The following is a 14,646-nucleotide window of genomic DNA, read 5'->3' on the forward strand; positions in this document are numbered from 1 at the left end:
GTGTTATTGATAAATTTCTTGTAAGTTTACATATATTTTTAAAATGCAACAAATTTAGTGAACCGGGTACGTATTCGTTATTGAAACCGATACCCGCCACTTTCGGTTCCAACATTCTAGGAACCGTTGATTCCGATACAGGATAAATAAGGTAGATACCCACCTACGTCATTCCTAAATATAACTAGACCGTGTTAAATTATAATTTTATCAATCAATCAAGATAGAATTCGAAAGGATTTATTTATTTATTTTTTTGCGTTTCATGATCTACTCTAAAATATATATATATCTATATATATATATATATATATATATATATATATATATATATATATATATATATATATATATATATATATATATATATATATATATATATATATATATATATATATATATATATATATATATATATATATATATATATAACCTTAACACTAGCAAATTTTATTTATGAGGTTAAAATCCATAATTTTTATAGATTTGAAATCGATAAGGTATCCACGCAATGTCATCTCATAGGCATACAAACAAATAATATTTTAAAATGAAAACATACATCTAATCTATTTTTAAAATACTCTATAATTTTATCTATATCTCACACGCCAATCGACCTATCAATCTAAAAAATACGAGCCTTTATCTATCTTAATAGGCCAAAACATGTTATAAAAACAAATTACTTACTTTTTAAATTGAATTTTATATTAATTAAGGTTTTTTGTTTGGTATATACATTTTAATTTAATCTAGACATCAATAACTAAAGATATACTTTAAGGATAAATTTACAAAAAAAATTATAATATTGTAGTCAAATTTATAAAAATATGAAAATAAATTTGTTTACAGACAAGCATATAATATCGCCTAAAAACATATGTAAACTTACAAGAAATTTATCCGACATACAATATGAAAAAGTCTAAAACTTTTAAAATATCCGTGTTGGCTTGTTTTATAATATTGTAGTCTTTTCACTTCTAAAGGACCATTTTTAAACATAATATATGTATACATATACATATACATATATATATATATATATATATATATATATATATATATATATATATATATATATATATTCAAAAAGTAATACCTTTTTATTTATTTTAATAATGAAAAAAAAATAAAAGATCTCTCTCTCTCTCTCTCTCTCTCTCTCCACCGTAAAAGCCCTTTCTTCTATCATTCATTCACAATGAATCTTTAATGGCTTCTTCCCCAGAACACTATGTAGATTTGAAGCTGAAAGATTTCCCCAAGTTGTCAATCTCTTATGGGTCACTAGCGAAGGACAGGTGGTGACTGGTGACGGGAAAAAAGGTACAAGAAGTGAGCAAGGGAAGCGAGACAAGTACCTTCATTTCACCGAGGTCCTCCGGTAACCAAATGTGTTTTTCGGCATATAAACTTTTAGTTGAGATCAATATGGACTGATTGATCAAGATGGAAGAAATCTTCTATAGGTAACCAATGTGTTTTCCACCATATGAAATCTCCTCCTCCATCCATTATTAACTTCTAGTTCTGAAACCTTAGTAATTTCAGTTTGGTCTATTCACAAAGCCAAATTCTCATCATCATTATCAAAACATGGCATCTCAAAAAATAAAGAGAAAAAAACTGAAAAAAGAGATCGATTTTGATGAAATTATAATGATTCTAAGATTAACTTAGAATTTTCTAGTATAAAAAGAGCATGATTGTTATCTCCTTCGTAAGTAGCAATTAACATGCTTGGATCATCCAATACTCTCTCGATATGTTTTCAAGCTAGGCATCCTCTCATACTACTACACTTGTAGTATCCTCTGTAGATTTTGGGGAAGAACTAGAAGAAATTAGAGATGAATTAATGGCAGATTCCAATTCAAACTTTTTGATGGGTAATGAATTTTAAGCGTGAAAGGGTGAATTAAGAGAGTAATTTTACCTCAGATGTAGAGATCCTTTAATGGGTTTTTGGTTGTACCCTCTTTGTCCTCGGTTTTCTGAATCATATAACGAAATGAGATTAAATTTGATGTCAATAGTAAGGAGATGAACGAGAGTGATTTGGGGATGAAAATCGATCTGGTGAGATCGATTCCCAATTGTGGGGAAGGTTGTGGAGGGAGGGAGAGAGAGAGAGAGACAGAGAGAGAGAGAGAGAGAGATGTTTTATTTTTTCATTATTAAAATAAATAAAAATGTATTACTTTGTAAATGTGCAAAAATAGTCCCTTAGAAGTGAAAAGACAAATATACCCTCATGTAAAATGCACATGAGGAGGTTAACAGCAAAAACTTAACGGCAATTAAGTCGGGGGGACCAACTTTGCGTACAAACTAAGTCAAAAGGACCATAAATCCAAAAAGTCAAAGTTTGGACTGAAACCCAAAAATACATACCACAGGGACCATTTTTACAATTTTGTCTATTTTATTTTATTTTGTTTTTTGTTTTTTTGTTTTGTTTTGTTTTTTGTTATTTTTTGTGATTTTGGAATCGTATAGTACTAATTTATCCCAATTTCATTTATTTCAAACACATATGTCATTCTATTGTTCGCAGTCTTTGATGTTTCCCTCTCCAATCCATTTTTCCTATCAGGTATATCCCCAAAATCGTCCGTAATTTTCCCTCGCCGCCACCGTTCGAAAGCCTGATCGGCGGTGCCGCACCAATTGAGGACACTGATGGGTCACCGTATTTCTGTGTGTGTGCCGATTCAGATGCAATTTTGCTTTGCGTCAACCTGTTTTCGCCTTCAATTATTTCGTTGTTAATTCTCATTTCAAAGATTTAGTTCAGTCGTGTCCTAAATTGTGGATTATTTCCTTAACCATGCTTCTTTTTTTACTTTCTCTTGATGGTAATCTCTCTTTGTTAGTTCTTGATTTCACGTTTCATCTTTTTTCTTATGTGGTGGAAGCGTTCAACCAACCACAACGACTGTCATAGAAGACCATGTTTTTGGGTGTATCGGGAAAGGTAGAAAGAAGAAAAAGCCTCATGTTGAAGTCTGTAGTGGAAGTAGTGAATTGAAGACAGAAACATGTATATTTGTGATTGTAGCTAATGTACGTAATATTATTATGATTTTTCACTATCTTTGCAGCTTTTAATTGAGTGAAACTGAAAAGATTGTTGAATATGATAAATACGAAAATGGAGGCTATGCCATGAGGGTACTAACGTATTGTGGATGTCTTCTATATTTGTAATTTGTCACAACATAATGATAAGTAAGGTTACATAATATTTCATGCGAGTGATGTTATTTCACAAAACAATAATACAATTTTTGTGAAATTTGAAAATTGTAAAGTTAACTAACATATTATAATTTTGAAATATTTTAAAAAACATGTTTATCATGCCATAAAATAAAAAAATAACCACTCTAATGGAGATTTATAGCATCATTAAAGGGTCTATCGGAAATTTCCCACCTTTACCTCAGGTAAAGTTTGTTAATTAGTAACTATAAATCATCATGATTTGTTAGATTGATTTAAATTACTTGATTTAATCCTGTAGAAAATGGAAAATGGATTTGATCGAGTTTAATCAGAGTTAAAGCGTGGTTTACATGAATAGATACTTCTATCCTTTAACCTGCTTCCAAATTGGGTATGAACTTTTCTTTTTATCATATTAAATGCATTTGATTTAGAAATGTTCAGATTTGAATTGTGATTTATGTTTGATTAATTAATTAGAGGTGAGTTATATTTTTATAGCTTTTTTGAATTGTGATTTATGTTTGATTAATGAATCAGAGGTGAGGTATATTTTTATGGGAAAATGACCTTTGAGGGTAATAAAGTATTCGTCTTGTATTCATTAGGTCCCTTATCTTTTTTTTGTCTTTATTATACCATTGAACTTGTAATCCCTGTTCACCAAAGCCACCGTGACCGGTTATCACCTGTTTTACCGGTTACCACATTTAATTAGAGATGACATGTCTTATTACGTGGAATTAGAACACATGTTTCTCTTTCACCCGTTTGTCCTTACAGTTAGGGTTGTTTTTAATTAAGGGAAGAAAAAGTTCAATCGAAGCATACGGTTAGGAAATTGAAGACAACTGGTGAATGCGAGTGTTATAGTGAAGAAGATGGCCTCCGATTCCAAACAAAGTAAGTATTTAACAGTTTATTTACATTATAATGGTTTATTCGCACCAAAACCATTAGTGTACTTGAACGCTGTTGTTGTTTCAATCTGTGATGTCGATTTTGGTGCAATGGATTTCAAAGACTTTAACTTGTTCATTGCAAAGTTGATTGAAGGCAGTTGTGATAATGTATATTATTGCACTAGAAATGAACCATTGGCAGAGGGTATTAGGAGAATTTCGAATGATGCTGACTACTTTGAGTTTATTGAAACGGGTTATAGTGATGAAGCCGGTCTAAGAATGAATGTGTATATAGACCACGAAAATGAACCTGTACTTGATTGGGCTGATGATGAAGGGCATTATTTCGACGAAGACCTGGATGATGATAAAGATTCACAACTTTCTGATGATATTCCATATGAGCATGAAGCAGATGATTACATTCCTTCTTTTGACAAGACTATTGGTGATGAATTCTTACATCGGGTGTCAGGTATGTGTAAGGATATAAATGATGAGGCTGAAACTGATGAGGTTGAAACCAAGAATGGAGATGACAAACCAGTGTACCCTGTCCATAATGAGAACCAGAAATGGGACAAAATGGTGCCAATTCTAGGTATGAGATTCTCTAACCCCATGGAATTGAAAAATTGTTTGACTAACTATGCAGTGAAGAATGGGTACAACCTTTATTTTGAGAAAAATGATAGTCAGAGGTTATTAGTGAGATGTTGTAAAGAGAACAAGAACCCCTCTTGTCCTTTTAGACTGTGGGCTTCCTGGATGAGCAGTGAAAGGTCTTTCCAAATTAAGTCATTAGTTGATGAACATAACTGTTCAAGAGTCTTCAAACGTGGTTCCATTGTAACATATAAATGGATTGGAATGCATTTTAAGAATCAACTTCTGAAGAACCCTAAAATGAGCATAAGGAAAATGAAGGCCAAAGTGAGTGCAAAGTTTAACTTGATTGTTAGTGTCACTCAATGTAGAAATGCTAGGAGATATGCTTTGGATGAGATAGAGGGTAGTTTGATAGAACATTATGGTAAAGTATGGAGTTATGGAGAAGAAATAATGAGGACAAATCCTGGTTCAACAGTAAAGATAGATGTGAATGTCATGCCTGATTCCACAACCTACTTTTCTAAAATGTATGTTTGTTTTAAGGGTGTGAAGGATGGTTGGATTGCAGCATGTAGGAGGGTAATAGGGGTAGATGGTTGTTTTTTAAAGGGTATATGTAGAGGCCAACTGTTAGCAGCTATGGGTAGGGATGCAAACAACCACATCTTCCCTATTGCATGGGCTGTGGTGGAAGTTGAAAATAAGGAAACATGGAAGTGGTTTCTTGACCTCCTTCTGGATGACATTGAAATGGGAATTGGTCATGGATTGACCCTCATATCAGACCAACACAAGGTATATTTCTGTTTTGTTTTGTTTAAGTTGAATGTTTTTGTTATGTCATCTATTTCATGCTTTCTTTCAGGGATTAATAGAGGCTGTCAAAGAAAGGGTTCCAGCAGCAGAGCATAGACAATGTGCTAGGCACATCTATGCTAACTTCAAGAAAAGTTTCAAAGGTGAACAATATAGGAAGTTGTTTTGGGCAGCAGCTGCTAGTACTACTCAACCAAAATTTGAGGCAGAAATGAATTCCATAAAAAAAATTGATCCTTTGGCTTATGAACACCTCATGGAAAGGGACCCTAAAAGTTGGTGCAGGGCATTCTTTGAAGTGGACAGGGCTTGTGATGCTTATGAGAATGGCATATCAGAAAGTTTCAACTCTGTTATTGATCTTGCTAGGAAAAGGCCACTCATCACCATGTTGGAAGAGATAAGGATTTATGCAATGGAGAGGATGTATAAAATGTTGCAAGAGGGACAAAGTTGGGGGAATTTAAAAATATGTCCATCTATAAGGTTGAAGATATCAAAGCTAAAGAAACAGCAAAGGTATGATATAACTTCTATTTTATAAATATTATATGTCTCATCTATAAGATTAATAGAACTTCTTATTTTTTTGGGCAGATTTTGGGGTGTTATACCATCTGGGATACAACAATATGAAGTTAGGATTGGAAATGATGGATATGCTGTGGACCTTAACAACAACACATGTGGATGTAGATCTTGGCAAGTATCAGGTATCCCATGTGTGCATGCAGTGGCAGCCATTTCATACCTTAACAGGAATGCAGAGGATTATGTTGCACCATGGTTCCATACAGCCATGTTCTTGACTTGTTACAACCATACCATTAACCCACTTAATGGTAGTTCCATGTGGCCTGAAGCTCCCTACATGAAGCCATTGCCTCCTCAAAAAAGAAGGTTACCAGGAAGGCCAACCCTTAAAAGGAAAAAAGATCAATCTGAGATGGAAAGCAAGGGGAAAACAAGGCATACTATCTCAAAAGCAGGTTCAGTTAATAGATGCAGTATTTGTAGAGAAAGGGGCCACAATAGATCAACATGTCCTACTAGACTAGCAGATGTAGCATCCACTTCAAGGCCAAAAAACAAGAAACCTAAAAAATGTAAAAAAGAGAAAGGTATGCTATTAAAACAATATAATTTAAATGGAACATCCAACTCATTAGCTACATATTTGTATAGCAGGTAAAGTGGAACCAGTTCAAGTGGATCCAGTTCAAGCAGATCTAGTGGATCCAGTTCAAGTACCAGCTCCACAGGTTGATCCAGTTCAAGCAGATCCAGTGGATCCAGTTGATGATCCACATCCAGATGTTGATGTCCCTGCTCAACCAGTTGCAACTAGGCAGAGGATACGAAAATACTCAGAAAGAATTACCAAGATAGGGTTGAGGAGGAAGGTTTTGAAGAAAGAAGGAAGCACTGGACACAACCCAATGGTGTTGGAATGATTTTATTTGGAAAGACAAACTTTTAGTCTTATAAATATGTAATTGGGATATTAGGACAACTGTGGGCACATGGCACATCTTTTGACATATTAGGACAACTGTGGGCACAACTTTTGTAATAGTGCACATGATGATGGAATATTACAACTTTGTCTTTTATCTATATGCTTTGGTGTACGGTTATTTGCATATAGATTGTTTAATCTTATATTATCTATCATAAATCAAGTAAATTTAGTATTACTACATTAAGCAAAGTTTGGTGTTGTTGTTGTTGTTAATCTGGACCATATTACCCTTGGATCACATCAACACATTAACAATTGATTACTGCCAAATTTAATATGGACCATTTTACCCTTGGATCACATCAAAACATTAACAATTGATTAATGCCAAGATTTAGTCTTAATACATTAAGAAATGTTTGATGTATCCAATGTGGTTAATCTGGACCATTTTACCCTTGGATCACATCAACACAATAACAATTGATTACTGCCAAATTTAATCTGGACCATTTTACCCTTGGATCACATCAACACATTAACAATTGATTAATGCCAAGATTTAGTCTTAATACATTAAGAAATGTTTGATGTATCCAATGTGGTTATTCTGGACCATTTTACCATTGGATCACATCAACACAATAACAATTGACTGCCAAATTTAATCTGGACCATATTACCCATGCATCATGTCCAATTCATTAACCTTTTAAACATATTAATACTTCTTGGAAAGCACTCAAAACATCAAACTATCATTAATCAAAAAGATTTAGTCATAATACATCAAACAAATTACAACATTAAGGATTACATTTAGTCTTTGAATACAGCTAAACTAAGGGTTAAATTAAGGGCTAAACTACTTCTTAAACACAAACAACAGAAACAACACAATCATCATAACTTTATGAGTAAATAGCTTCCATTTGAGTTTTTCAAACTCTTGTCTAACAACCAAATTTTCTTGTTCCATCTTCATCTTACATATGCTGATCTCGTTTTCCAATATAGAAACTTTGAGGGTTAAATTGCACGATTCTTTTTTGTCCTTCCCAGAATTGACTTCATTTTCGGGGGTTTCAGGCTCCAACCATTCCCAGAACTTGCATTTTGGTCCTTCATTCTTGAAAAAAGTAACAAATTGGTGAAAGAAAGAAGATAAAACGAAAAGTAAAAAACAATTGCTTTACCATGGAGTTAGGGCACAATCTGAATTTTTTTCCTGGATTGTCTTTAGTTCGTGAAGTTCGTACACGAGATGGTAACCCACAGTAACAAGGATTTTCAGGTTGAAATTCAACATTTCGTTTGGAAGAAATAGAAGAAGAAGAAGAAGAAGACATGTCGATCTAGGGCAAGAACGGGCAAGAAGATGCAGTACTTAACTTTGCAATTAATAAGCCCAGTTTATGGCACACAATGCCACGTAATATCCACATCACTAGTAACCTACAACAACCGGTATCAAGGGCTTTGGTGAACAGGGATTACAAGTTCAATGGTATAATAAAGACAAAAAAAAGATAAGGGACCTAATGAATACAAGACGAATACTTTATTACCCTCAAAGGTCATTTTCCCTATTTTTATAGCTTTGTGTTTGTTAAAGATTTATTATATTTTTTTTAATGTATTTTGCTTTTCGCGTTATATAATTATGAGGTAATGGAATATTATTTGAGGAAAGATGACTTCTTGATACAAGTCTTCAACCAAATGCAAATTCGTTTACACGAGTAATAGGTTATAGAAAGGTATTAATACTATATGTGGTTATTATCTTGTTTTTCATTGTTTTTGGATTTACATGTTAGTTTTCTTTAGATTTTTTTTTTAAAAAAAAATTTATTTAATGGCAAATTGTAGGCTATGTAATACCTCTTAAAGTCTGAAGAACAAGGGGGTAAAAGTTCAACACGTCATTTTTATGGGGTTTTATCTAAATTTCGGAAAGCATTACTTTTTTGAATTCCATCATGAAATGGAATAAAAAAATGTAGTACTACTTACAACTACTTTGATATACCATTGGTTTCATATTTCTTTCAATATCTACTCTAAACATACCATTCCACTTTCATTCTTTTTTAAGATATCCGATATTGCATTGCATTTTCATCTTATTTTAAAACCTACCACAACAATGATTGGACTTTCACTTATCAAAAAAATACCTTCATGTGGCATTGCATTTTTTTTATCCTTTTTCAAAATTTACCTAAGATAGGAACTTTCATTTCTTTAACAACTGTTGTGATATACCATTATTTTTTAGTTTTCTTTTTTCAAAATGTATACAACCATAGAATTGCCTTTCATTTTAACCTACACTGTGATATGTTAATTTGTAGTTGGATAGAAAACATTTCATATGTAACAACCAAAAAAATTCGTACAATTGTAGCATGGTACTTTTGAAAAATATAGTCACAACAGTGTAAATTACTTTCTAATTGAATTGCGTTGTTGAATGTTGTGAGGTTGGGTCTAATTGAATGGCATTGTTGTAATGTTGTGAGCTTGGGGATAAATGTCGGAACTAGTAATGTACTTTCCATACAATTGTTCTTGGGCCTGTTGGATATATAGAGTTTTGTTTGACGGTTATATGCATTTCTATGATCTAGTGACGATTATTGTCCCTCCTAACAAGCTACCACCTACAATAAATCATGTTGTTTTGATATCATTCTTTACAAAGAAAAATTGTCTAACCCCTCCAACGTGGGGGATACATCCCTAGTTCATAGTAATTTTCAGAAAATATTTCGTTATTTGTTCAAAATTAGGTAATTTTAAAAAAAAATCCCAATATTTTGATCGCACTAACAAAAAAAAGGACATAATACAAACTTTTTTTCGAATGTATGAATAAAATTTAATTTAAGATTTTGTTAAAAAATTAAACTAAAATATTAAAACCTTTCCTACTTTAAATGTATAAAATACAAATAGGTTTTTCGAATGTATGAATAATAGTTGTTAGTTTGTACTTTTGATTTGGATTAATGACATAAAAGTCTTTAAGTTTTCGAAAAATTATTGGTTTTACCCTTTGCTTTATTAAAGCCGTATATTTCTTTTAATTTTCGCATTTTAGCCTTTTTAAGGGGTTACCCGGTGGCTTGAGCAGGTGGGAACGCCATGTCAGCAATGCCTTGACTGTGTATATTTTGTTGAATTGGCGCTAGGTTGGCGTTGAGTTGTTATTGCTTAAAAAGAAACAAAATTAACGCAACTTACCACTAGGCTGAAAAGCTTTTTATTTATTAAAGTCTAACTTTCTTAATAAAATGTATAATAACGATCATTATTATTTTATGTTATTATTATTTTTTGGTATTGTAATTATTACTATTATTTGATATTATTATTGTTATTATTTATTTATTTATTTATTTTTATTATATATTTTTATGAATGTATACATATACATATATTTTTAAATATGTTTTCAATATATATAAATATTTTTTAAATCATATGTATATTTTTAAAAACATTTTGACATATAAGATGAATTAGTACATCAAAAATTGTACTTAATTGTATTTAATATGTATACATACATTTTTAAATGTATATTATGTTTTTCATGATATCTACTCTAATAAATAAATGACGATCCATTTGTTACATGTCAATTTCTCATGAGATTTGACACTTGTCATTTTGTGTTATTTTTAAAATAAATAATATCCATATATCAATTTTTAAAATTTTTAAAATTTTAAAATTAAAAAGTCGCATAATATTTATACTTATATATGTAAATTATTAAATATAATAAATGTGGTAGTAATTTTGCAATAAATATGTTTCTTCCTTTCTTATTTTGAAATTTTATTTTAAAAATATTTAATATTTACATTTTGGTATTTAATTTCTTTTTAATAAATCCGTGAAATACACGGGACTCACACCTAGTAGATATATATTTTCAAAGCACGTAATACAATCAAATTTGTTCAGTTATTTAATTTTGTTTTTATCCTAATAAAAAACAATTCTAATTTCATCACTGATTTGAAGAAAATTTATATAAATGTTGTTTATAAAATAAAATAGTTTTGTGACATCTTTACGTATGGTGTTCTCTTTTCCTAATCTTTCCGTTTGTAAAACTTCATAATTAATTGTTGAATAGGAAAGATAATGTTATCTGGACCACTTTCACTTCACATGCTAGCTTGTGGATTAGATAGCTAACCAAAGTGTTGGAAACTAGTCTCTATATTTCCCATTTTCAACCCTCATAAATACTCGTAATCAATATTACTAAATCTTTGATATCGCGTAATCAATAATATTACTAATCTTTGATATCGTTTGCATTACGAAACATATACGATAATAGGATATATGTATATGTGAACACGGATGCAAACATATTGAGCTTGAAAATAATTGTAGGACATATAGAAGACATTGAGCTTGAAAATAATTGTACCATATATAGACAAAAGTTAAAATCAAGAAATTTCCAAACATATCAAAATAAATACCTATCTATAAAAATACTTTGTTGACATTAAAAAACATTTTATTTATTTATATTTAAAAAAAACACTTAAATACATATTAAAACATTACATTATTTTACAAAAAGAAATAAACACATCAAGATGTTTCTTTTTTTCTTCAAAACATCCTAAAAACTCATTTATAGAACCAATAAGAGCATTGTCATTAGAGTTTTGTTTATAATTAAATATTATTCTCAATCTCATGACCTAGAAGAATATGTTTTTTTTTTTTTTTTTAAGTCTTTGTTTGACGGATTGGAGTAAAGCTCAGCTATCCATCATCAACTTGGTATTACTAAAGACCGAGGGAGGTAGGAAGAGGGATGTCAAACAAAGATGAAGATTGTATAGTAAGGGGTAAAATTAATGGATTTAAAGGACTGGTAAGAACAATTGATGTCTGATTTTTTTATATAAAAATTATCAAGTTTTAAATTATAAAGCATAATCTATCGCAACTAAACCAACACATAACAAGAAGTGTACTTGATTATGTAGCCGTATAGTTTTAGTAAGACTAAGTGTCGATCTCATGTAGAATAAGATTTAGTTTAGAAAATTCAAATGCTAATTAAACTATAAACATTAAATTTAAAGGGAAGGTTTTGTTTAAATGCAATTAAAACTAATTAAAAGAAAACAAAATTAGAGAATAAATTTAGAGACAAAAGAGATCAAGACGTGTTCACATAGATTCGATTTCACCTTCAAATATGGTGAATTCAAATTAAGTGCAATGAATATTATTTATTGTTTACCAATTTCTAATGTAATTAGTTATCTTGGTCAGATTAACTAGTTTGTATAATTATCAAGACAATTAATATAATGATCATGCAATTAACTATCTAAACAATTATAATTAAGTTTCGTATTATAAGAGATTGGATCTAGTAATTTCTAATCAATGGTATTGACAATAAATCTAGGCATAAGTTGTTATTTCAAGTCAATGTAAGTCAAACTTATTCAAATAAAAGTCTAAACTATAACTGCATACAAGTGAATCCATATCATATCATTAATACAATAAGAACTTGAATGCCTTAAGGGCATGTTTATATAAGTTATTGTATGAGCATACTTTGATAATCATACTTATATAAGTTATATATACTTGTATATTGAAAACCATGCACATATATGTTTATATAGGTTGATATGTTTATATATACTAAATACCATGGTGAAATAAGATGATATGAGTCAACATAAGTCAAAAGGTAAAGTTAAAATCCAAATTTAACACCTTACATATGAGATTTCGGTCTTGGGAAACTAGGATCAAAGGTGTTTTTGGTTTTAAGCATCTTGGACCAAATAATGTTCGGTTTTGAGCATCTTGGAACAAGTTGTATTTTAGGTTTTGTATCCTCCACTAAGACCAAAATCAATCATTTGTGGGACAACCAATGTGATTTTGGTCATGCTAGGACCGAAATCAACCTTATATTTGTCGAAATCCCCTTTAGTATCTAGATATTTTACTTGATTAAGCTTCCAAAGTCATAACATACACATTCCAACGTAAATATCCCATCATATTTTATCCATATATATATATATATATATATATATATATATATATATATATATATATACACACACACACACACATATGAACCGAAAACAACTTCATTCTCACATTCATAACTACAAAAACACTTTGCATTTACTCTCAAAACCCATATTCAATCATTCACATCTTCAAGCAGTTACCCATATCATCTTCAAGCCTTGAAACTTTCATAAGAACATCCAAATCAATTCCCAAGAACTTCTTCACAATTAGTAAATTATTAGTTTATCTAATTTACACATATAAATATGTGTACAATATAAATAGGATACAGTTATTTACACATATTCTATCCCGAGGATCATCACGACCAAGTTGTACCCAACAAAAAACACACATTTGAGGTGAGTTCATACCCCTACGTTTTCATGATTTTTCATTGTTTCGGGGGGGGGGGGGGGGGGGGGATACAAGTATAACACAAGAAATATTGTATTAATATCTAAATGATTTCAAATATTGTCAATCGTTGTCGTTATTAAACACACACACACACAGATATATATATATATATATATATATATATATATATATATATATATATTATAATTAAGATTCAACTGCTTTATTTCTTGTTTTTTGTTTGGTTGTGGGCTTAGGGTAAAATCATTTATTAGACTTCCTTTATAATGTAGTTATATAAATATTATATTTATAATTATAAAACTATTTAAACATGTTAAACAAAAACATTATTTTTGCAATCTATTTTAGTACCATTTCTGATGCCCGAAAAACGTCGTATTCAGGCCATCTTAGGTCATCAAGCATGGTTATAATAACTCACAATTTGGTATAGAACAATACGATTAGTGTATGAATACATAAACAACTTCACATAGTTTTATTAAAAAAATAAAACTACAATACAATATTTAAATTTACATTTGGCGAATCCAAGCACTTGCATTCACAGAGTTTGCATACAAGTACAAGTACATAATACTATTTCTAGTATAGAAAAAACATACATTTTATGGTTTTATGTGAATTAAAACTACATTATACTATTTCAGAGTACAACAACACTTATACATTTTTATTTTAATATATTAAGACTACAATTCATTTACAACATAAAATATTGGATTTTCTAGAAGAAAACACGTACATTTTCAAGGAACAAATGATAGATTTCAAATACAAACATGTTTATGAATTCAACAACTTAATTGTTAACACTATTTTCAAAACTACTTGTATTCTTAAGGAATCAGTAAACATGTATCAACAGGTTTTGAGAAGACGAAGCTTCATAAAGTCACGTCTTTTATTTTTTGTTATACATTTTGGTGTCAAGTAAACATTGATTTGATGACAGATGTAACACTATACATTATCAATATCATGGTTGTTGTACTTTGATTACTATTATGCAATTGTTGTGATACTGTACATGACATCATCCACACCCGGACATTTCCGCCGTTCTGGTTTATGGGTGTGACTGATTAGTATTAGAGCATTGTTTATAATGAACTAAGTATATCAAACCACACAAGA

At 30.5% G+C, this 14,646-nt stretch overlaps 1 protein-coding gene and 1 long non-coding RNA gene across 2 annotated transcripts; both read left to right on the top strand.

The window, feature by feature from the left end:
* The first annotated feature begins 2,546 nt into the window (after positions 1 to 2,546).
* On the top strand, positions 2,547 to 3,106 carry LOC145018039 (uncharacterized). Its single transcript, XR_013666796.1, has 2 exons — positions 2,547 to 2,605; positions 2,928 to 3,106. It is a non-coding gene; the product is annotated as an uncharacterized LOC145018039 (long non-coding RNA).
* Positions 3,107 to 4,118: 1,012 nt separating this feature from the next.
* On the top strand, positions 4,119 to 7,024 carry LOC145016745 (uncharacterized). Its single transcript, XM_078974973.1, has 4 exons — positions 4,119 to 5,549; positions 5,620 to 6,089; positions 6,168 to 6,691; positions 6,759 to 7,024. The coding sequence occupies exons 1-4, from the start codon at positions 4,119 to 4,121 to the stop codon at positions 7,022 to 7,024; spliced, it is 2,691 nt and encodes an 896-aa protein (XP_078831099.1).
* Positions 7,025 to 14,646: the final 7,622 nt, after the last annotated feature.

Source organism: Lactuca saligna, chromosome 9 (assembly GCF_052625555.1).
Source record: "Lactuca saligna cultivar CGN05327 chromosome 9, ASM5262555v1, whole genome shotgun sequence".
NCBI classification, from domain to species: domain Eukaryota; kingdom Viridiplantae; phylum Streptophyta; class Magnoliopsida; order Asterales; family Asteraceae; genus Lactuca; species Lactuca saligna.

Excerpts from the sequence above, each read along its gene's own strand:
- LOC145016745 (XM_078974973.1), top strand. The coding sequence starts at position 4,119 with ATGGCCTCCGATTCCAAACAAAGTAAGTATTTAACAGTTTATTTACAT. Across the intron at positions 6,090-6,167 it reads AAGCTAAAGAAACAGCAAAG|ATTTTGGGGTGTTATACCAT; the intron begins GTATGATATAAC and ends TTTTTTGGGCAG. Across the intron at positions 6,692-6,758 it reads AAAATGTAAAAAAGAGAAAG|GTAAAGTGGAACCAGTTCAA; the intron begins GTATGCTATTAA and ends TTTGTATAGCAG.